This window comes from Ictalurus furcatus, chromosome 8 (genome assembly GCF_023375685.1).
Source record: "Ictalurus furcatus strain D&B chromosome 8, Billie_1.0, whole genome shotgun sequence".
In the NCBI taxonomy this organism is placed as follows: domain Eukaryota; kingdom Metazoa; phylum Chordata; class Actinopteri; order Siluriformes; family Ictaluridae; genus Ictalurus; species Ictalurus furcatus.
This window is the reverse complement of record NC_071262.1, coordinates 16,497,526-16,521,100: the sequence shown is the minus strand read 5'-3', so window position 1 is coordinate 16,521,100 and position 23,575 is coordinate 16,497,526. Positions and strand designations below refer to the sequence as shown.

At 38.6% G+C, this 23,575-nt stretch overlaps 1 protein-coding gene across 5 annotated transcripts in view; it reads left to right on the top strand.

The window, feature by feature from the left end:
* atp8a1 (ATPase phospholipid transporting 8A1) overlaps positions 1 to 23,575 on the top strand; it is a 157,916-nt gene that overhangs the window by 118,723 nt on the left and 15,618 nt on the right. For all 5 annotated transcript variants that reach the window (XM_053631096.1, XM_053631097.1, XM_053631094.1 and 2 more), the window contains 6 exons: positions 2,560 to 2,670; positions 10,251 to 10,325; positions 12,441 to 12,563; positions 19,269 to 19,347; positions 22,665 to 22,726; positions 22,983 to 23,039. In XM_053631096.1, coding sequence (XP_053487071.1) covers positions 2,560 to 2,670; positions 10,251 to 10,325; positions 12,441 to 12,563; positions 19,269 to 19,347; positions 22,665 to 22,726; positions 22,983 to 23,039 — 507 coding nt within the window. The remainder of the gene's footprint in view (positions 1 to 2,559; positions 2,671 to 10,250; positions 10,326 to 12,440; positions 12,564 to 19,268; positions 19,348 to 22,664; positions 22,727 to 22,982; positions 23,040 to 23,575) is intronic.

Here is a 23,575-nt window from a genome sequence, read left to right as displayed (position 1 = left end):
GTCGCATAAACAGAAACAAGCCCTCTGTATAATATTAGCCTATATTGCCTAGAAAACATGTTTTGAAAAGCAAAGAGGAGTTTGGAGATGTTCTCAGCGTGGTAAAAGAAGACGTCCATGTGGAATGTTTATTCTTCAAAGTGAGCTTGAAGTAATAAATTAAAACTATTTTTAAATGAAATAAATTAAACCTATCCTGAGATATCTACTCTTACTATACTGTTAGCTACACAACACCAAGCCTTACTGACCGTGACCAGAGTCCTGATTTGGGTCAAAGGTTAAAATGTGAAGTCAGAGGTGAACAGGTGGGCAGAATCTAGGAGGATGTAAGAGGTCAGGCAGGTCAGTTTACACAGCGCCAGTAAAAACGTTATCCAAATCTCCACTGTCTGTGAAACAGATCTCTTTGCTCTTATGTAAACCTAATTAATCACCCTGTGTTATAGCACAGGGTACCAGTTTGATATTGCCCAAGCAGCACTGCACTTGTAACAGAAGTACAGCATCTCGAGTGTCAAGGGTAGCTCTCTGTCAAGAATGTTATTTATTTCATATTTCATGCACTTACTCCAGTGATGTATGTCATAACGTAACACCACTTGCCCTGCTAAAGGCTCTGTTTACAAAGTCTGCACATCATATCACTCTTCAGCCCTTATGGAGGTGTGTATGTGTGTGTGTGTGTGTGTGTGTGTATGTATGTGTATATGTGTGTGTGTATATGTGTGTGTGTGTATATATATATATATATATATATATATATATATATATATATATATATATATATGTGTGTGTGTGTATGTATATGTGTGTGTATATATATATATATATATATATATATATATAGTCATAAAATTAAATGTTACAGAAAATGGCAGTAAAGAAAGCAGCATATTATGTAAGAGGCCACTTTTCAAAACAAAAAAAAGGTTGCCGGGTTTTGCTGCAAAAATAAGAAGCAAATGTGAAAGTCAAGGTCTCCAGAAGAACCGTGGCTGGTTCTGCAAGATAAATAAAACTTCAGTAAAACTTACAGCTCATTTCCTAATAAAACTGCACAAATTATGCCTGAGACTACTCATAAAATATGTTTTAAAGCAAATGGTCGTCACACCAAATATCGACTTTTTCATTTATTTCTGTTTACTGCTCTTTATAGTATTTTGTAATGTAGAAACATTTCATTTCATTATGTTTGAAAGCTTATTTGCTGTACAGCAGTTCTTTCTGAACTGGTCCACATAAACCACTGACTGATTGGTGGCCAAAAGTAACCTTCAAACTATCTTTACATGGTGTGTAGGATTCCTTGGCATTAGCTCATTCTGAGTGTGTTCTATTGTTTTAACCCAAATTCTAACCTAATTTTGCTCAGGAGACTCATTTTTTTGGATGCCTGTAGAAAGGTTCCAGTTTCAGTAGCTAGTAGCGTGTAGGTATCAAGCACCTGGGTCAAACATTGTATTTAAAATGGTGGAATGGTCGACCTTCCTGCTCATATTTCCAGTCTGAAGAGTTGTGCTGGGACTGTTTATAAAGAGGAAAGAAGTGTGTGTTAAAGGCTCACATGACCTAGCATAAATACAGCGATACAACAATGTGCATTTCTGTGTTAAGTATGTTGGATATTATGAAGTATGTGTGATATTTCTGACATTTGACCATTTAGAGAGGCCTGAGAGCAGTGATGCTGTTATAATCAAAGTAGTCAATACTTATATTTGAATATAGGGGAGCTAGTTCAGAAATGAGCTCTAAAAGTTATGGAAAGTTGTACTTCAGCCCTCATCTTGAGCCTTACAGAGATCAGCAGAATTTAAGCTCAAGGCTATGCAGTCATACTACACTGCTCTGTGTCTGTCAACATCCCTTTTCACAGAGTTGCAGAAGTTGGCCAGCTCCTGCACCCTTCGCCCTCTCTTTGTTTAATGCAACCAATCTCCTTCGATTTGATTCTTAAACTGTACTGGATTAAAGACCGAGAGACGGGGTGCCTCTCCTAATTTCACATCCAATTATCCACTGATTCACAACTAGTAGATTACTGATCTGGTCCCAAGCTTCATTAATTGTGCCTGGAGAGGATATTGCACTGGCTCCATTTAGCTATCAGAAGATTGTAAGACCATGTAGGAAGTAAACTGCTTGCATCACACACAGGACTCATCAGCTCCCCAATCACTGTCCAGTTTCACCCCCAAGAGAGCAATGAAGCCTTTTTTTCTTTGGCACTGCTTTTCAACACCTCACCCTAAATGTAGCCTGAGCGAATCTCTCAGGGAATGAAAAGCTCTGGAATGTCTGTGGAAGGTCTTGCGCTGTCTTCCCGTGTAGTTCTTGGCTTCCTGCAAACAAACACGGATAAGATTATTTCCTAATTTCAAATGACTCCCCCATCTTTGCAAGATTAGCAGTAATAGTTATGTACAATAGGTTAGTGCAGACCTATGCAAAGATTACTGTCATATGATTCCACTCCTCAAACACTTTTTCTCTGTCTCTCTCTCTCTCTCTCTCTCTCTCTCTCTCTCTCTCTCTATGTGTCTCATCTCACAGTTCAAGTATTTGAAGAACCTCTTGTTGGTCCATGGCGCCTGGAACTACAACCGAGTTGCTAAGTGCATCCTGTACTGCTTCTACAAAAACATTGTGCTATACATTATTGAGGTAAGAAGTTGACTCAACCCATGAATTCAGGCCACAAAACTGCTGTGTGTTTGTTTTTTAAAATAAAATCGATTGTCACACTCTTCTAATTCTCTTGTATTGCTTATAAAGGCAGAAACCGTTTGGCATATTAGCATTAATGTCTCTCTTATATAATTTATTGGAGGATAAAAGGCCCTTAAAAGAACTTATTGGTACTGCATGCCTGCCGGTTTGTACAAGAAGCATCGGATTGGCTGGAATGTGCTTTTCCTGGGTGTCAAGCCCACGGGTTATCCATCTTTGATGGCATTTGACACTCTGCAGAGCCAGTGCTGATAGTGGCTTCAGAGGCTCAACTGAGAGGTTGACCGAGGCTCAACTTGACAAGTGAAAGAGATGCTATCAGCAGCAGTTTTATCAGCTTGAGTGTCAGAGCAGTTTGATCTTTACACGTTGGCTTTCACTAGAGTCAAGAATGCGCATGGAGAAGCACATGGAAGATGTGAGAACAGAGTTTAAGTTGGTGTTGCTGGATCAAGCTCAGCTGAACCCTTAAGTTCTTTTCAAATGTTTTTCATAATCTCGCCATTCATGTACATGTATACATGCCAGACCAAGGGCTATACACTGCAGTATAGCGGCTCAGTTATATGAAAACTGATGCCACTCTAGGCATACTGGGCATCACTATTCCCTCTCAACTACAGACATTCTGATGATGCTTCCATGCAGAAAAAATCTAATCCACGCAGAACGCCAGCACAAAAATGTGTATAAAAAAGTTCAATTGTTTTAAGTGACAGGTTCCAGCTACAAGTACACGTGTCTCTCATAACAACATTGTATTTTTTTTTTTATAAACCCGAATGACAAAACAGACCATCTCACTGCCACTCAGATTCAGTCCACTAGCTACCTACAGTATCTGTGAGCTTAGCAAGCCATGTTCATGGTTCAGCACATCTGACAATCACCATTGTTAGCATATCAGTGCTGCCAAGAGTTGTCTTTCAAGGCTAGCTGGCTAATACTAAGCAGACAGGGGCAGAGCAGCCTCAATCTGTGCAGCTCATGAGGTATTCTGCTCAAAGGGACTGACAAACTAAGATCAGGTTGGACGTGTCTTCGGATCTCAAGTCTAACGAAACACGGTGAGCTACCTGTCTCTGCTCTCCCTCGCTGATAATCAGAAATCAAACTGGTCTCCAGGCTGACCAGATTCCAGGATAGGCCAGACATCACGTGTCGAACTTCTCTCAGTAAACCATCACTTGTCCAAGACAAAGGATGACATTTTTCCACATTTTTGCTCCAGAGAGAAACGTGAGCATTTAAACAAGCCATCTTTTTTTTGCAGCTGTCTAGCTCTTCTGTGCCACTTGACCTGTGAACTTTCTCCCTCGCTCTCATTTTGTTTTATGTGTATTGGTAAAGCTCTGAAAGGTCCTGCAGAGTCCTGACTCAGGCTGCCTTGTATCCTGAAAGCACGAGCTCAGAAATGAATCCGTTTTAGATAACTGCTGATTACATTTTTGTGGAAAGATTGACCGAGAGTGTTTTTGTCTTTTCATCTTGCCTGTGTCTCCTTTTGATGTGTATGACATCAAGGAGTAGTAATTATGACGGTCATCTGGGACCCTCTTGTTCTTCGTATGTGGAGGCCGCACGCATACGAACATGTTCTGGAGACAGAGTTCTCTTTAATACCTCACTCTTTGTTAAAGCTCTTACCACTTTTGAATTCACAGTTGAATTCTTGAATCTGTATCAGACCTTTCTGTTGTTGATTATTTTCCTACAGTATAACAACATGCCATGTCATTTACTATTCTTTACATATTATAACTTGTAGGACACTGCTCAAGTCTTTGAACACAGAGTGGTCACGTTACACACTTTCTCATCAATCTAACATTTCTTTGTCTGTCTTTTGTCATCGTCTTTTTTTTCTTCTTCTTTTTTTTTTTCTTCCCCCTAAGTTGTGTAACTGCAACAACCACATAAATTTTCCGCCTCAAAGACACTGCGTATTTCTGGCCTCTTTTCAAGCTTCAAGCCTTCTTTTAAACCGTAGCCGAGCTGAAAAGGGCCCAGCTTTCGGTAGGCCCTGGTGCTGTTCTCAGCGCACCTTTTGTTGTGGTTGGAAAATGAATCCCCCGGCCTGCTGCAGGGGGTTTGTCATTATAATACAGGCTGCCTGCTCCGTTTCTCTGCCTCCCACTGTATCAAACACCTCAGCTTTGTATGAGCCTGACATCCAAGACACTTGCTTCCCAGGGGGCAGCCAAAGACATACATTTGTTGCACTAATAGGTTTACCTTCGACTGCGTGTATTTTTTTAAATCTTATTTCCCAGGCTGTAACCTGGAAGAACAAGAATGAGGATGTTAATGTGGATTTTAGCCTTGTAGAAGCAACCTTGTGTGTTTGTGTGTGTGTGTTTCTTTAAGCAAACCATCATAGGTTTTTGAGCATTAAAATGCATTGATACACCTAGGAATCTGTCAATATACAATACAATATCTCATTTTTTAAAAATCTAATCATGCTGTTTTTATATTGAGGTAAACGACATACAAGTATCAAACTACTTAATCATGGAAATTTGATTTGCGGTTGATGCTAAGTGTCCTTGCAGTGCAATCTTAATCAGACCGAATCTTTTCTTAGCTTTTTATCAACACATACGAGAGAAATGTTGATATTCCTGACAGTTTTGTCTCGTTTCCACTGGCACTGTGCCTCTTATTGTTCATATAAAAGACTTCACAAATAATCAGACTCAGCCTGTAGCAAATCATTACACATTTATCTTGCATAATATGATGCATTTCCAAATAAAGCAGTAGAAAATAATGAATACCTGGAACTGGTTTGATCATCTGTATGTGATTTGATTGTGAAAAATGGCATCATAATGTTGGTTGATATTATTTCTCTCCTCACCTGTGCACACATGGCAATGTAGTCATTGGTGGGTACAAGCCATTGCATTTTGATGAAATACTATGCCAATTTTATATATAATATATTGCCTCTGAATGACCTGATAAATTATGTTCCTAATCCTGTTTTAGGATTATCAAGTGCTAGAATGATCCGTTTTCCACTTGGAGAGTGGTGAAGCAGCTTTTTGTTTTAATGCAGCAAAGATCTGGAACACATTAGCATCAATCACTGTGTTAATAAAAAAAAAAATTAAATAAAAAAGAAGCATTTTAATACCTTCATTTTTAATGATTGTATGCTTATTATATTATTTTACACACTTCTTATTACATTTTTATATTTTGTTATTTTTTTTTCTGTCATCACATTTTTCATTTTCAAATGCATGAGAGGTGCTATGTAAATTTTTATATATATATATAATTTTTTTTTTTTAATTTTTTTTTTTTTTTTACATATTACTATGAGTAGTAGTAATATTTTTAAATGAACCACATATACAGAAAGATTTCAAATCGTATTTAATCTTGCTAAAATGTACTGGTGTTTTTCTCCTTACCGAGTCAAATAAGACTGAACTGCATTTCATGGCAGTGCAAATTAAAATGCAGTATGAATGAATCCAACAAATAAAATGTGTTAAAGTATGGAATGTCACCCTACAGAAGAAGATTTTGCCAGGTGATCAAATGTTTGCGTATCTTGTTAGTGAGGTTAGTAACTATATAAAGACGTACTGTACAGAGTTAGATCTTTAATGCTGTAAGAGCAAACAACCCATGCATAATCACACACACACACACACACACACACACACTGGTGTTCTCTAAATCTATTGTGCTGTAATTGTGGAGCAGGGCTGGTGATGGGTCATCAGCAGACATCACTCAGGATGATGGACAAGTGGCATTTATGAGGCAATTACACAAGGCCGGTCGAGGGCGAATGGTGCACAGAAAGAGCTCAGCGCAGGGGGGAGGCCCCGGCCACAGCAGCCTGTCTGGTGCCCTCATTATCCAACTCCTTACCCTTTACTGCTCAGGCTCTCTGTGTCCCTGCTCCACTACACGCTGCCAAAGCATTCACCACCCCCTTTTCTTCAGTCACGTCGTGTTGGGGTGCTTTTTACTCACAGGCCCTTTATGTTTGGGAGAAAGGCAGAGGGCCCTGTCTGCATTTTAAGGACAGTGTAAAGGAGCACAGGGGCCTGATGGGGTGGAGAGGACAAATTCCTCTCTCCCACTTTTCTCTCTCTTTAACTAATTCCCCCTTTCTGACTTCTTCTCAATTCAGCCTCATAAACATTGAATAAGCTTCTCGCCCAGCAGACTTTGGAGTCGCTTGGGGCTTTTTTTTTTTTTTTTGTTAGATTTTCCTGGAGCCTCTCTGGCCAGTTCTCATTTGAAACACCCCCACACACAAACACACACTAGAGGCACTTGCTTTTTCAGAATGTGCAGTGGGGGGAGAGGGCAGCCACACCCCAGTGCTGAGCTGCGCTGAATGAGAGCGGGAGGAAAAAAGGAACGGAGAGGAAAAGCTGCAGCCTTAATGAGCAAATGAATGCGTGCCTCTCTCCAGAGTCCCAGCGAGAGGGAGAGAGCAGCAGGCCAAAACACTCAGTGACAAAAACGCATTTAACTGCCGCCTATGAATAGAGATGGTTTTATTTAGCGAAACAGTACAGCGAGGGCTTAGTAAGCCAGGATGACAAATGCAGGTCTCAGGCCATCACACCGCACTAGATCAGGACTTTTACTACAGCATTAGTGTGAGCGCAAAGAGCAAAAAAAAGCAGAAAGAGTTTTCAGAAGCTATATCCATGTACTGACCTGACTGCTATACTGGTAGAAGGCAGGATTTGGCTTTGTGTGTGTGTGTGTGAGAAAGAAAGAGAGAAAGGGTGGTGGGAGGGGGCTGTAGCCTTCTTTTAAAAACAATATCACGGTAGAATGCACCTGATGGAGAGCAGAGTGGGAGTTGGAATGGGAGTGGTGGAGTCCGGGGGTCCACTCCCTCTCTCACCCTGAGGGTGTGAAGAGGAGGGGCAACAGACATCTGTTTTGGGAACATTTTCACACATTGACTTGCACCAGTGTGTGTGTGTGTGTGTGTGTTAGGGGGCTGCTGTTGCTTTCAGGGGCCTCAGTTGGGGGTTCTGTCAAAATCGAGAATTTGTAGCAATTCATGCTTTCACAATGGAGTTAAATGAAGCAGGGAAATGTCTGCCGGGTTCGGGGCCTACGCACCAATCCGGGTGTCTGCTCTACAGCCATGCCATTCTCACACACACACACACACACACACAGTCTAAGCATGCCGTCTCAATGTTGTTCTGACATGAGAGAGCAGAAGCAGAGCTTGAATTTATACACAAATAAAATTGCTCTAACTGCTAAGCTGAGCATTCTTACTTTTTTTGGGTTTTTTTTGTTAAACATTTATACAGAGCACCGTATATATCAGTACTGCACAATTTCAAACTCAACTGATCATGTAATCGCTTTTCTCCTATTCAAAAAGAGCAGTCTTCCTCACTATTTGGGTCCCTAAGGGTGGTGGACAGGAAGAGCAGAGTCATGGCCTGCTCTCAGTAATGAACGTATGAGGTGGTAATCATGGCCTCTGTGGCATATGGTTTAGATACACCTTATCTTTCCTTCTTCTGGATCTCGCCTCATCCTAGACATCCTCTGATCCCCCCCATTTCTCCCTTAAGCCCCATAACTCAACAAGGCCAGACTGAGAGTCGATGTTCCACTGATATTAGACAAGTATTTGTGGTTTCTCTTATACAAAAAAAAAAAAAGTGAAATTACTCTGGGGTTGGCCTCACAAAGTAGATCAAGCAGGGAAACTCCAGTGATTATACTCTTCTGATCCTTTCCCTTCAGGCCATGGGAACTATTACAGTGCAAAAAAAAAAAATCCCGTTTTTCCAATTCCCAAACCCTATTCATGGGCAACTCATCCATGGCATGGACTAATGATGTGCTGAACTAATGCCATAGCTTTAGTCCAAGCATAAGACACAGAACCTTTTCAGTATTATTCATTTCAGTAGGAAAGTCACTTCATCTGTTAAATCATCTGTGTCATTTTTGTAACTAATGATTTCTTGCGTAGACACGGCGAAACCAAAGCCGGACCGATTTGAAGTTCGGTTGCTTACAGCGAACGATGTTTGTGCAAAGTCCCAGTCTGGGTCTGCAGTCTGTGCTGCTTCTTTGATGGTAATCTCAGACTAAGCCACTGTCCTCCACTATCAGTGAAACAGTGTGTTGTGGTGGTGCTGGGAGCAGGCGTCACCTCACCACACATTTCTCTCATTCACACTGCGTCCACCCAAAGCTCCCAGCGACAGTAAAAATGATTTGATCAAAGCGCGTGTGATTATCTTCTGGGATTTAAGCAGATTCCCATCTCCGCAGCAGGAATGTTTGCTTTATTTGGACCAGGCTGAATGAGTCTTAAATTTCATAGTTATCATGCTAAAAGTCTATGTGCAAAAAGTTGACGGTTAATTCACAGTTTTTATGTGAAACTGTGCACACATGGTGTTTCACTATATATAAATATATGACGAAGGATTTTTGCTTTGTCATAGAATACAATAACAGCAGTCGTATTAATTTAATATTCAAATAATGTAATATACCCTCATTGACTTAAAGATTATTTCCTTGACTCAAAGGAATAAAAATGAATCCATGGAAACACAAACTTGAATAGTATTTTCAATAAAATTCATGTCTATACAGGATTGTACAGACTGACAGACAAATTTGGAATAAAATAAGAGCAAACTAGAGATTTCAAAATAAATATTCAAGCTTTTCTATGGTTTAAAATTCTTTTCATGGTGTTAGAGCTTGGTATCCAAGTCATATAGTTTTAATCCCATTTAAAATGTATTTTTGATGATGTTTTTGATTTAAAATGGAAAAAAAAAAACATGCACAGTTGTATAGAAAACACTACGATGTCATCAATCAGTCCGTACAGGATTTTGCTGAATTTTTTTGTGATTGTTGCGGCCAGGTCTGCTTGATATTGCTGTGGCTTTTTTCAAAATTTGCGATGCAACTTGAAGAGGTTTTTTTTCTGCTTGAATTGGCGAAATCGCAATTACACGAAACTGTTTTGCGGTCTTTCGCGGTGATATTTGTTGGTGGTAAATGAGACCTTGTAGCTCTGATGCACGTGGATCGAAGAGGGCTTTGGCTGAATGCACGTTGTGACGCCGACGCATTTTTTGGCCGAAACTCCTCCGAATGTTGTGGAGGTTGCTTGATTTTTGCGTTTATTGCTGCAGTCGCAAAATTGCTAAAATCCTGGAGGGATTGATAAATGACGAATGAATTAGGATTCCTTTTATTTAACGTTTACGGAAAAATACTTTGTCTTTGGCATACCGAATAGCATTCTATACATAATAACTTTATATAAGTTGGCGATTATGAACAATAACAAAAAAAAGGTATGTAAATGTCTTTGATCACTTTCACAGAGATTAAATATTTGGGGTGTAAATTGTTGAAATTCTGCTTTCCTGGCTCAGATTTAAATTTCAGCATATGTGTGCGATATTGTGCAAAAACTACAGTCTTATTCTAATGTACACACATTTCTCTCTTCTGATTTGCAGATCTGGTTTGCCTTTGTGAACGGCTTCTCTGGTCAGATTCTTTTCGAGCGTTGGTGCATCGGTCTGTATAACGTGGTAAGTGTGTGTGTGTGTGTGTGTGTAATTTACTGTGAGAGAGAATGTGTTAAAGCGGCTCCCCTGTCGTGCCGGGGCAAGAAACTCATTAGCCGCGGCAGCCCAAGTGGCTCCTTTACTGCAGCCCTGTGTCATCGACATCCTGAAAATCTCCCTGTTATTTATGAGCCCTTGTCAAGTCCATATTCCCCCTGTGCCCAGAACTATGTCCTGAATGTGCTGCAACAACAGCCGCTCGTGCCCCTGAAAGAGCTGCCTTGAAGTGGTCAGCAGTGGAATATAGAGGAGCAGGGTGAATTCAGACACACACACATTATATACTGTGTATACACACACACACTCGGACATTTTGTCCATTACTGGGAGCATGCGAGATTAATTAATGGACCGTGGTTTACACCATGGAATTCCTGCAGTGTTATATATAGGTGTTGCTGTTTGTTATAATGACTTGTTTCCATAGGAACAAACTTGAACAAAAACTGCTCGTTCGGTGGAGACGGACATCAGTTTGAATGGTTTTTCTAATTGTAACAGCAACGGAAAAGAAGTTTGAATCCAAAGCTGGAAAAACGAAATAAAAGGCGCCTCCCATCAGCTCTCTGTTATGGTTCACTAGCATGGTGAGACGGTAACGACTTGGCACAGAGCGTTCCCAGCTTTATCTGAAAGAGGAGGAATTCCACGGCTTCAGAGGGGGTCTGTTGGACGCAGCGGTCCGAATCCTCCCCTGAATGAAAGTCGCCGTCTCTCTGAGAACAGAGCCCAGTGGAGCATGTCGTTCAGGCCGACAGCTAAATCCAGCGGGCTGCAGCTGTGCCAGTGGCTGAGTCCGACCCCGATCCCATCGCCATCTCTATATCACTCCTCTCTTTCAGCAGCTACAAAACTCACAGATGGGAAGGAAAGGAATAATGAAAGCATCCAGGAGATCGGCAAACAAGCTGTGGTCATTGCAGCAGATGAAAACATGAGATAACTTTTTTGCATATGCGAGCAACATTATCCAAATCAAATCAAAGCCAGAAAGTTTCATGCTCACTGGAGTGCAGCAGGAGAGCAGACAGGAGGGAGCTGGCTGGGGTGTTTTATTAAGATCTACTTCTCTATGGGAAATCCACCATTTATAAACTGATAGTCTGAATCACCAGTGCTCACATTGATGGTATCTGATGTGATTATTGTGATGCATGATGTTTTTTCAGTCATATTTCTCAATTCACAAAAATAAATGGATAATTACAGGCTGCTCTAGCTTTAGGTCCAGAATCAAACACAAAGGGGTGTGTTGTTTTAGGAAAATAATCCATGACTACACAAAGCAGAGTTGCTGTTCCAGCAAGGAAGTGTATTATTTTTCTATAACGTCACAGTCTGAAGCGTGTTATTCCACATACACCGCAGTGATTTGCCACTGATTAGCATTTTTCATTTATTAGTGAGCAACACATTCTTATTTTTTTATTTTATTATATATATATATATATATATATATATATATATATATATATATATATATATACAGTTTATACTGACGGAACATCCGCAAGACAAGTTACTTCCTATTACTTCCTGTCCACTTAGTTGTTCCCGCATCAGCCTCTCTTTTTTTTTTCCTTCTCCTAAAGTTAATTAGATGAAAAACTACTGTAACAGAACTACTATAAACATATCTGTGTGTTTGTGTTTGTGTGTGTGTGTGTGTGTGTGTGTGTGTGTATATGTGTGTATATGTATATATATATATATATATATATATATATATATATATATATATATATATATATATATATATATATATATAATAAATGTATATAATAAATGTATATAAAATGAATGAGAATTCATCCAACAGTGCTGTAGTGTAAAGGAAATTTGACCAGCACCTTCTGTTGGAGTATTCAAAACCCGAGATATTATTTAGATGAACATTATTTAGATGGTGACGTAGATTCCACAAATGAGACACTTATGTTTGTTTAATAGTTTCAGTTCATTGCGTTGTGGTTATACAGCAGATTGCTATTTTACAGTTACACAGTGTAATCCTACTTTTTGGAAAAACATTAGAGTTTTTCAATTATATAAAAGTGTTGTTTTTTTATTCATCCCCAGATCTTTACAGCTCTGCCACCCTTGACCTTGGGCATTTTCGAGCGCTCATGTAGAAAAGAAAACATGCTCAAATACCCAGAATTGTACAAAACATCCCAGAATGCCCAGGGCTTCAACACCAAGGTAAGCTCTCCTGTCTCATTAGCCTAATTATGATTTACCTCATACTCTTTTTTTTTTTTTTTTTTTTCTTTTAAGTTGCATTGGGATAGTATTTTTTTTTTGTCATGTTCTAGGAGACAATCTTGCTGATTTATCACCATCAGATCTGTTTCCCACAGTCACACAGTTTCCTTATCCTTCAGGGTGTTTATTAGCCTATTGCAATGTATTATGGGCTTAATAAAAACCACTGGAAGTCATTAGGAGCCCTAAACAGGCTTTGTCAGTGAGGATACACAATCATAAATCAACCTGTCTGGTGTTAAACTGCTGTTAGGGCTGAGGTTATCTGGTGTTTCACAGTTAGTAGATGAAGACCCATGCACATTTTGACTGTGCGTACAACCTATAGTGTGTTTTCAAGCGATTGTGAAACGACATCAGAACAGTAATTAGTTAATATTTATTTGTCACATTATTTGAATATTTGTCGCAGTACTCCACATAAACCTGAGTGTTCCTCTAAAAATGTGTGTTGAATGATAATGAACAATATTTTCAAAGACGTGTTCTTCTGTACTAAGAACTCGGTGACACATTTGAATAACACTACATGAGTAATCATGCACTAAGACCTGAATGAATACTTACCTAAATACGAACTAATAATGAGTTAAGGCATGTACTAATCACAAATTAATGAAGAGTTAACCTTAACTACGACACGAGCCTTATTATGAATTCATGTGTGAATAATGACCACCATAAATACGTTAGTACATGTTTGTTAGTTAATGTGTTAATTGACACGGAGAGGTAAACGAAATCATACATATAGCTCTATAAGAAAGATTAGACCATAGTCTGTCTGAATACTCGATTCTGATTGGCTGGGAGGTGTGCGTTCAAACCATGAAACGCACAGGTAGTTCCAGTGAGTTTAATCACTGTTTTAAATTAATGCGCTGCCTATAAACATCTGTAACCATAGTAACATACAGTTACAGAAGTTACAATCACAGCTTCATTATCAGCAGAGATGCGGCACAGACGAAGGTAATTCTCACACGCACACAATCTCTCTCTCTCTCACTCTCTCTCTTTCTAATAACTATTTATTATAATTCCTTCAAATAAATGTAATCTTATTGCACTACTTTATCTCTGTGTATGATTTAGAGCTGGCAGAATTCTAGATCAAACACCCGTATATAAAATAACTGACACAAATTAACCGTTATTTTTATTCCTTTCTTTGCACCCACGTCGTGCATTAAAATCGTGTGATGCACACCTAGCCGTGGATAGTCCCTTACATATGAAATAAACATGCATCATTTCAAATTGTTTATATACTTTGCCATATGCAGCTGCGTACACAAACATCATTGGATGGCGCCGGATGGAGAATGACGCAAAAATACCGGTTGAGATGAGATCGTTGGTGTTTGATTATTAGTGCGCCTTTCTACGTTCAATAAGGAGGATCAATATAAATTATGAAAGTAATCCAGCGGCATCCAAACATGTACGAACATATACTTAAGGTGGTCGTTATTCACGCATGACTCACATCGTAGTTAAGGTTCGGCTTGATTAGTTTGTGATTAGTACATGCCTTAACTCATCGTTAGTTCATGTTTAAGTAATTATTCATTCAGGTATTAGTGCATGATTATTCATGTACTGTTATTATAAAGTGTTAGCAAAATCTCGATTTGTGTTTGTACTTTATATCTCTCTTTACATTTTGTGCTGTTTGCTGTATTAATCAGTAACCAGGGCTTGTGTTTATTCACAGCATACATACTCTGCCTGTTAGCCGTTTGTGTGTGTGTGTGTGTGTGTGTGTGTGTTAGCTTGCCCCTGCTGTTAATGAAGCTGTCTTCTCTTCAGGCTTTAAGTGCAGGCCTGTGTCACGGCGTGCCCCGGCTCCACAGGCGTGGAGACCTGCTCAATACAGCACCGACACGGATTAGAGCAAGCACACACACACACACACACACACCCCTGCAGTCTGACACCGAGACCCGAGAAAGAGAAATGCAGTTAGCGAGGGCATGAAGGAAAGGATGAGACAGGGAGGAAAAGAAAAACAGGAGTGAAGTAGAATGAGCGACTCTATAGAGGAGACATGTCAGGTGAAGGAGGAAACTGAGAATTCTCCCATTAACGTTTATGTTTGGCCGTCGCGCTTATCCAGGTCTTACAAGAAGAACAATTTGTTTAAGCCATTGGATGTTTATACAGCAAAGACCTGCATAGTCCTGTGTGTGCGTGTGTATTAAATATAATACACCAAGTCTTCAGATTCATATATTTAGACCACATTGTTCTTCTTCTTTCAGTCTTTCAAATAGTTTCTCTTCCTTGATCTCTGTTTTTTTCATTGTTTCTCATCTGCACTCTCTTATTCTCTTTTTTTTTTATCATCATGTCTCTTAGACTAGAGTCTGAGGACCTCTGAGGGTCTGTGATGTACAGCCTGGGCGTGCTGAGATTTTAATTATTACGTTTTTATTAATGCGTGTTTAACGGTTATTGTTATAACGGTTAATTATTTTGCAGTATGATATCATTATTTTTTGTATCTATTTTTTTTTCATAACTTTAATTGCAGACTGATCAGAAGCAGCTTTGACATTAACATTTTATACTTAATCTTTAAAATTGTAAAATGTTTTAAAGAATGTAGGAGTTTTATTTATTCTTTCCAGTGTTTGTTTATATATATATAAAATTTTAGATACAATTAAATGTGACATTAATGATTTTTCCAGATTTTTTATTTATTTGAACTTTTCAGCGCTTTTTATTTTAATAAAATAAAAACATAAAAAATTAAGTATAAAAATAAAATACATAAATTTTTGTAGCCATGACATTTTTCATTTTCTAAAATGCAACACTCCTGTATTAGCTCGCAGTTTGTGAGCAAACCTGTACTATATTGTGATGCATATTGTGTATCATAGAAATGCCTTTTTTATGATATGATTATGATATTTTCATGAACACTCAACGACCACTGCAGTTACACGTTCATTTAAAAAATCTGTGTTGTAATAATAATGGTGTCCTAAATTTGCGACGATTCCCTGCTAAAAGTCTGAGAACCCATTCTTACATTTATACTTTATTTCTATTTATTGTAGAGGTAGGAGATTGTACTTAAATTCCTTCCATGCGTTTTCCATACTGTTTATCCTACACAGGGCCGTGGGGGGCGTAGAGGCTAAGCACAGGACTTGGGACACAATGTAGGGGACACCCTGGACGGGGTGCCAACCCATCGCAGGGCACAATCACACACACATTCACACACTACAGACAATTTGGAAATGCCAGTCAGCCTACAATGCATATCTTTAGACTGGGGGAGGAGTACAGGGAGAACATGCAAACTCTGCGCACACACAGGGAGGAGGTGGGATTCGAACCCCCAACTTTGGAGTTGCGAGGCAAACGTGCTAACGTGCTAACCACTAAGTCACTGTGCCCTAGCACTTAATTTTTTTTAAGCACTTAAAGTAGAACCTTTTAAGAGCTTAAAAAAAAAGGCACAAATCTTAAGCCCCAGGACACACAGACATTCACAGCAGGACACTTAGCAACCTGGCAGAGCCCGGAGGAGAGGGGCCTCACAGTGACAAATGATTATGAACATTTATTGATTTCATTAGCATTCATTATGCATCTGTGTGTGGGTGGGTGAGGGTTCAGGGAGAGGTGGAAAGTCACTGTTTATTCGGACAGATTTGTTGTGTGTGTATGAGAGAAGGAGGGAAGTATTTTTCATTAATTGGGTTAAATGTGTAATTGAGGAAATGCAGAGCACTTCCCAGGTGCTGGGGACGTGATGTTAAACTGTGTGTGTGTTCAGGACAGTCCTGTCACTCCACCTCACACCCCTTTTTTTGTTTTCTTAAACAGCAGCAAAGGTGAGAGGGTCAGAGCATCTCATCTCATCGCTCTCTCTCTCTCTCTCTCTCTCTCTCTCTCTCTCTCTATCTCTCTCCCATGGTTCTCTGCTAAATATTCCAGAATATACACAGTGCTCGCTGTTCGAGCTCACACATGCTGCTTTGCTCAGCCTAATTCTCAGACTGATTACCATAAAACACATTTTCCTGTATGGAGAAAACTCATACCGGAAGCCTTACAGCACTTAATAAATTCCATCAATAAAACTATGTGATGATATAACACAAATGGAACACTACTGTTACACGCCAATAATAAAGGTCTTAGGATGAGTAAGACGTCTTAGCAAAGCTGTTACAGCTGTACAGGTGATATGACCTAGCGATATTATAACACTTTGTCACAGTGCTCTTTTCTCAGATGCTGTGATATATTTGTATAGAATTATAAAACTGACTGGAAGCATCTGACTTGATTTTTAAAATTTTGTACTTTAAGCTTTACAATTGTAAAAATGTAAATATAGAAATATTTTTGCTATTTTTCAGTGATTTAAAAAATATATATATATTTTTTTTTATTTAAAAAAAAGAAAAAATGCTTTTTTCCACCCAACATTATGGTTTGTTAGAAACGCTAGATTGGGATCCATATTTTTGAAATTTGAAATCGCCTGTCCCTAAAAACAGGTTTCAAGGTTAATTTACACACATCGTTGACTGAAGTTTTCAGTTAAAAAAAATTACTAAAAAATCACTAAATTTCACTTGCATATGTTTCTCAAGATTCCTGATGCTCCAGTGCACAACAACTGTGCTTAGATCTCCGTTCAGGTGGGAGGTTTCAACTTTCCTGTTTTTCCCCCTACAGGGAAGCATGTTGATTTGAATAATGTTCAGTTGATGTCTGTGTGATAGTTGAGAGTTTGATGCTGATTAGTTTTTGATGATCAGGAGACGTGTTTGCGGTGAACCTTTGTTGCAGAAGCTGCAGTCGGAAACTAAGTGTCTGCTTGATTTCACGCTTGTTTCATGCTACATTAGCCGTTAGTCCAAAAGTCCAAAGTACAGACGCACTCAGTGTTACACACACACACTCTCACTGTTACACACACACACACACACATACCACCATGGCTCTTTATCCTTTAACTGATTGGGTAATATTTTTTCCATACATTCATGTTCTTGTGTGCTGTAGAGGAAAGTTAATCCATCTTAATTACTCCGAGCTGTCTGTGTTTGTATTAAATGCGTCCTTTCAGGGTGTTTTTCACTTTTTGTAATTCTCCAGAGGACAGATTGTTGAAATCTGATAATCTACAAACTTCTGGAGAAAAAGGAAGGAGATAGAAAACAGAAACAGTTCTCGCTCGCTCTCTCTCACACTCTCTCATTTTTTTATATATATATATATATGTATATATATATATATATGTATATATATATATATATATGTATATATATATATGTGTATATATATATATATATATATATATATATATATATATATATATATATATATATATATATATATACACACACACACACACACACACAAATGTGAAACATGCAACTATACTATAGCAGTATCAGCACATTCCTTTTTTTCATCATAACAATTAATAACTATAATTTAAAAATAATAATAATAATAACAGAAACACAACCTATCAAAATAACACTACCCCTTCCCCCACTCCACGTAACATCATTCAGAATAGTTTGGTATTGCTAAAAGTTGAAATACAACTATACATGATAAAAGGTCAGTGAGAATATTAACATCTAGAAGTAATAAACTAAATACGTAGCTTGGTCAGTCATTAGGGTCTAACAATAGTAAGAGATCAAGAAGATATGGTCATGGTTTGTAGGTTTTTTTCCTAACAGAGTACAATATTTTCTCAGGAGTGCTATGGGATACAAGTTAATTGATCCACTGTTTCTGCTCTGGAGAGTTTTCAGATTTCCACTGTTTAAGTATACATTTAGAAAATGAATTCTTCTGTTTAAAAAAAAAAAAGATTTTGTAAATTCATCAGCTCTCGAAGACACTTCTACAGTAAGTGATGTGCATCACGATACACATTTGTTAATAAATGGCCAGCAAAAAAAGTAGTGTTTCAAAATATTTGTAATTTTATTTTTGAATAAAGGACATCTTGTTCTGTCTCTTGCTTTCTTGCGTTCTCTCTCTCTCTCGCTCTCTCTCTCTCTCGCTCTCTCTCTCGCTCTCTCTCGCTCTCTCTTTCTCTCCTAATTTTTTTTTCTGTCCCATTCTCAATTCAGTTCAGATCAGTGGGTCTTTTTTAAGTAATATTGACAAAGCTGAGGTTACATTGTTTGAGAGAACAACAAAATAATAATAATAATAATAATAATAATAATAATAATGGATTAAACAATTTGAAATTTTTTCAAATGCTTTCAAAGACAAAAACTATATATGTGAACTATTATAATAATAATAATAATAATTGTAAGAAAGTTTGTGTGTGTGTGTGTGTGTGTGTGTGTGTGTGTGTGTGTGTGTGTGTGTGTGTGCCTCCACACACACACACACACACACACGGGATATAGGATATACAATGTGTCTGTCAGCAGGGTGGCTATTGAGCGCATAGGACTGACAAACCCTCCACTTAGCCCAGTGCTGAGAGCGTACAAAAGCGGGGGCCAGGGGTCAGCTGCAGGGTTAGAGTGGCCACTGGCTTTCTCATGACTCACTCACTGTATCTCGCTCTCTCACTCTCTCTCACTCTCACTCTGTCTCTCACTCTGTCTCCCCTCCTCCTCTCAGGTCTTTTGGGTTCATTGTCTGAATGGACTCTTCCACTCGGTCATCCTCTTCTGGTTCCCCCTCAAAGCCTTCCAGCATGGTGAGTGCGCACACACGCACACATGCACACACACATGCACGTCTCCTGAGTATGAGAGTTTAATCTTCTCTAGTCTGCTGCTAGAGTACTTACACGTTCACACACACACACACACACACACACACACACACACACACACACACACACACACACTGGCTGATGTTTAGTGTAGTTTTTTTTTTTTTTTTTTATCAGAAGTGAGCCCGGTGCTGCACACACTTCATTATGTGTCTTTCAATCAGTGCCTAGTGGACTGCACGCACTCAGGCTTTTAAACATACACACACAGTTGTACTCATGTGGTGCAACCACACACGTCCAGTGTGCTTCTTTTCACTCTCTCAAATATTTGCATGTGTGTGTTGGACCACACAGCGGCTTTCTAAACAAAGCTGAGACTTCTCTTTCTGACTGACAGCTCGTCAGCACCACACACACTCGTACACAAATATTTATACACAACAATACACTCACAGCAATACACACCAATACAGTTTAGCACAGAAATATTCACACAATAGGGTTGTTAAATTTCTTCAACATTATTACTGGAATATTGAACCTATAATTTTTTTTATATTTTATTCTGCCACAGATGGAATGAACTATCCTTTGTATGTTGTAAGCTGTTACTTTCCTAACAAAAAAATGAGGAGGCAGTCTCGTACAGATATAATCTAATCCCAACTGTCCTTTTATTCATTATGTACACCTACTATGTAGAATATGTAATAATAGTATTATAGAACCATGTGTATGTGTACCATAAAGCCATTTGAGATTTAGCCATTTAGAAAGAGGGACTCCAATAAGTGTCTGGAATATCCTTTTAGGACACATGCTTTGTTTTGATATGTACAGTACTGTGCAAAAGTAATGCAAAAGCAAATAAATTCTGTAAAGCAGGGATGCGTTCAAAAATAATGCAATTAAATATTGTTTTTTTAACATAAAAAAACCTATAGTTACAATCAAAATAATTCAACACTCATTGCGAATCAGTTTTATTGTCAAAATGTACAGACTTTCAGCTGTTTGCGATGAACAAATCAAACAAAAGCAATTGAAATAGTTCAATACAACAAATGCTTCAAGTGGTTTCCCCAAATTCAACTGAAAATGCAACTTATAATAACTTCTCCTGTCTCAAAATTATTCAATCCCTTCATGGCAAGCATCTTTAGTACTTAGTAGAGCACCCTTTTGCTGTTATAACCTGCTGCAAATGAGATGCATAGCTTCTGGCAGCTTTTCTGAAGAATCTTAACCCATTCCTCATGAGCAATGGCCTCCAGTTCAGTAATATTCTTTGGTTTGCGTGCTGCAACCGCCTTCTTCAAATCCCACCAGAGATTTTCTATGGCGTTCAAGTCAAGTGACTGTGATGGCCCTGTAGAATCTTCCAGGACGACTTCTGCAACCAAGCCTTGGTGGAATTTGAGGTATGCTTGGGATCACTGTCCTGTTGGAAATTCCAATGACGCCCAAGCTTCAGCTTCCTCACAGACGGCATGACGTTTTTTCATAGGATTTCCTGAAACTTCAATGAATCTACATGCTGCCTTCCACATGCTGCAAGTTTCCAGTGCAAGAGGATGCAAAGCAGCCCCAGAGCATCACCAAGCCACCACCATGATTGACTGTGGACAGTGTTCTTCCTTCATTCTTCTTTCTCCAGACATACCACTGATCCATCGTGCAGAAAAGTTCCGAACAGTATCCCAAAACTTTTGTGGCTTATTTATATGATTTTGAGCCGACTTTTCTTGTGCTTTTTGGGTCACTAGTGGTGTATGTCTTGGAGTTCTGGCATGGAAACCTTCTGCGTTTAGTACGTGCTTTACTGCGCTCACTGAAACCTCAGTGCCTGTGAGGTCAAACTTCAGCTGAATTTGGGGAAACCACTTGAAGCATTCCTTGTGTTGAACAATTTCAATTACTTTTGTTTGATTTGTTCATTGCAAACAGCTGAAAGTCTGTCAATTTTGACAATAAACCTGATTTGCAATGGGGATTGAATAATTTTGAGTGCAACAGTATAAATAACAGTGAGCAGTAATAAACTAAAGTCAATATTTGATGTGACAACCTTTTTGAAATTTCTTTTAAACATTTAAAAATGTATCAGTCTTGAGTACACTTTGTCAGTTGTATAACGAAATTGTCTTTTTAAACATCATGGAGACTCTGACATGGTTCATCTGCCGACTTTAACTGTCACACTTGCTACTAAAAGGCCTTCATTGTGTTTTTTGGGGGTTTTTTTGTCTGAAAAGTGGTCTATTATATCTTACTGAGATGACGTACAAACAATTTCTTTTAACATAAAAGTTTTCTTGGAATTTTTTTACTGACCCCAATAATGCAGAAGTCATAAATTGTGAAGAAATTGTGCAATAAATTACATATATTCCCACATCATGTAACTATTTAACCAGAAAATCAAGGAAATCTGTGTTCTAATCAACTTCATGGTAGTTAACTAAAAGTGGAACATGAATAAAGATTAGTGAAAGATCAGAGTTAGATTTTAGCATTGTAATGGAGAAATACAATCTAATTATAGTGACCCGAGTCTTCGTTATAGCAGACTTTGCATTTTGTCCATGCATTTTTACATTCAACTGAAATTGTGTTTACAATTAGATTAATATTAAAGTAATTCAGAGCAACACTGTACAATATTACCGAAGACTACAAAAGGGTTTCTTTAGACTATAAGGTGATCAGAGTTTCTATGGTGTGGCAGGGCCATTCTGTTCAAATAGCCTTGTTTCGCTTGAAGCAGCAGTCTGAGCACTAATGTGTTTAATAGCAGTTATCTAAATGCCAGGGTGGTGCTGTCATTACTAACGCTGACTTCTTACACACGCACACTCGTACTACTATTTCTACCTTGATATATCTTTGTCTGTACCTGTATGAGACAGCAGAGAAAGTTGGGATAATGTGTCATTTCTATGCGTAGTAATAATTTTCCCTAAACTGCACAGGTTTATGATGACAACTGAGATGACGTTTTGTTCTTTCTGTTATCTTTACATGTGTAGTTCAGTCATATAGCCATGTGGGGCAGCACTGTATTGTGGGTAGTGTTCTGTGTACGGCCTCTTACCCCTCTGGCTGTAGAAATGTTTCCAATCAACTGTTCAGAGATGTTTTGTGAAGATTTTATCTTGAAGTTGCTTGTCTTAATAGAGCCTTATATTAGACTTTTCACCAAACTCTGTGTGTGTGTGTGTGTGTGTGTGTGTGTGTGTGTGTGTGTGTGCCCTATACAGCAGACTAAAAAGCTTTCATGTTGACTCTCCTCACAGATACTGTCTTTGGGAACGGAAAAACTCCAGACTATCTGCTCCTGGGGAACATGGTGTACACTGTGAGTGTAGAGCTATTCTTTGGTGCTTCTGGACCCCATATTTGTGTCCTCTTTGTGCTGAGACCATCAAGCCCTTACAATGCATCTGTGTGTCCTGCTGAAGTCATCATCTGTCCTTACTGTCATTCTGAGAAATGTTCTTGGGTACTGCAGTACTGGGAGGTTTCTATATGAAACAGAGCAGGTCACATGTTTATGTCTGTGTACAATAGTTAAGGCAAGCTAAGAAGTAAGAAGACGTGTTTGTGTGTTGCAGTTTGTGGTGATCACAGTGTGTCTCAAGGCAGGGTTGGAGACCTCCTCCTGGACCATGGTAAGGGTTTCTCCATGCTCTGCTACTTTGTCCTAACACACTCCTCCCCCATGCTCCACCTCCTCCTCCTCTCCCGCTCTTCATTAACGTTGGTAATAATGGTGGTGATGTCATGGGAGAACTCCTTTGACTCTTAAGGGGGGAAAAATCAGTTATTTAGGTCAACTGTTTTTACATCAATCTAATACAATCATATGTAATATAATATAAAAAATAATATTTAGGACAAATATATAGTCAGAAGCTTTATTTTGGTAGTATGGTTAGGCATATATATTTCACAATGCAGTTTTGAGAGATTTTACTTAGAGCAGTTTTCGTCACTGAATAATCTGATCATTCATGAATGTTTGTTTGATGGCATTTTTTTTATTAAGGAATGGACTTTAATTAAAATAAAAAACAGAGTCCCTTTTTGTGCAGTAGAGTCTTAATTTTGGATCTGCGAAAATCTGATTTTGGTAATAATCCATCAATATTTGTAGTTCGATAATGTAAAAAAATTGGATGTCTTTTATTAGCCCAGCTGTTAGTTT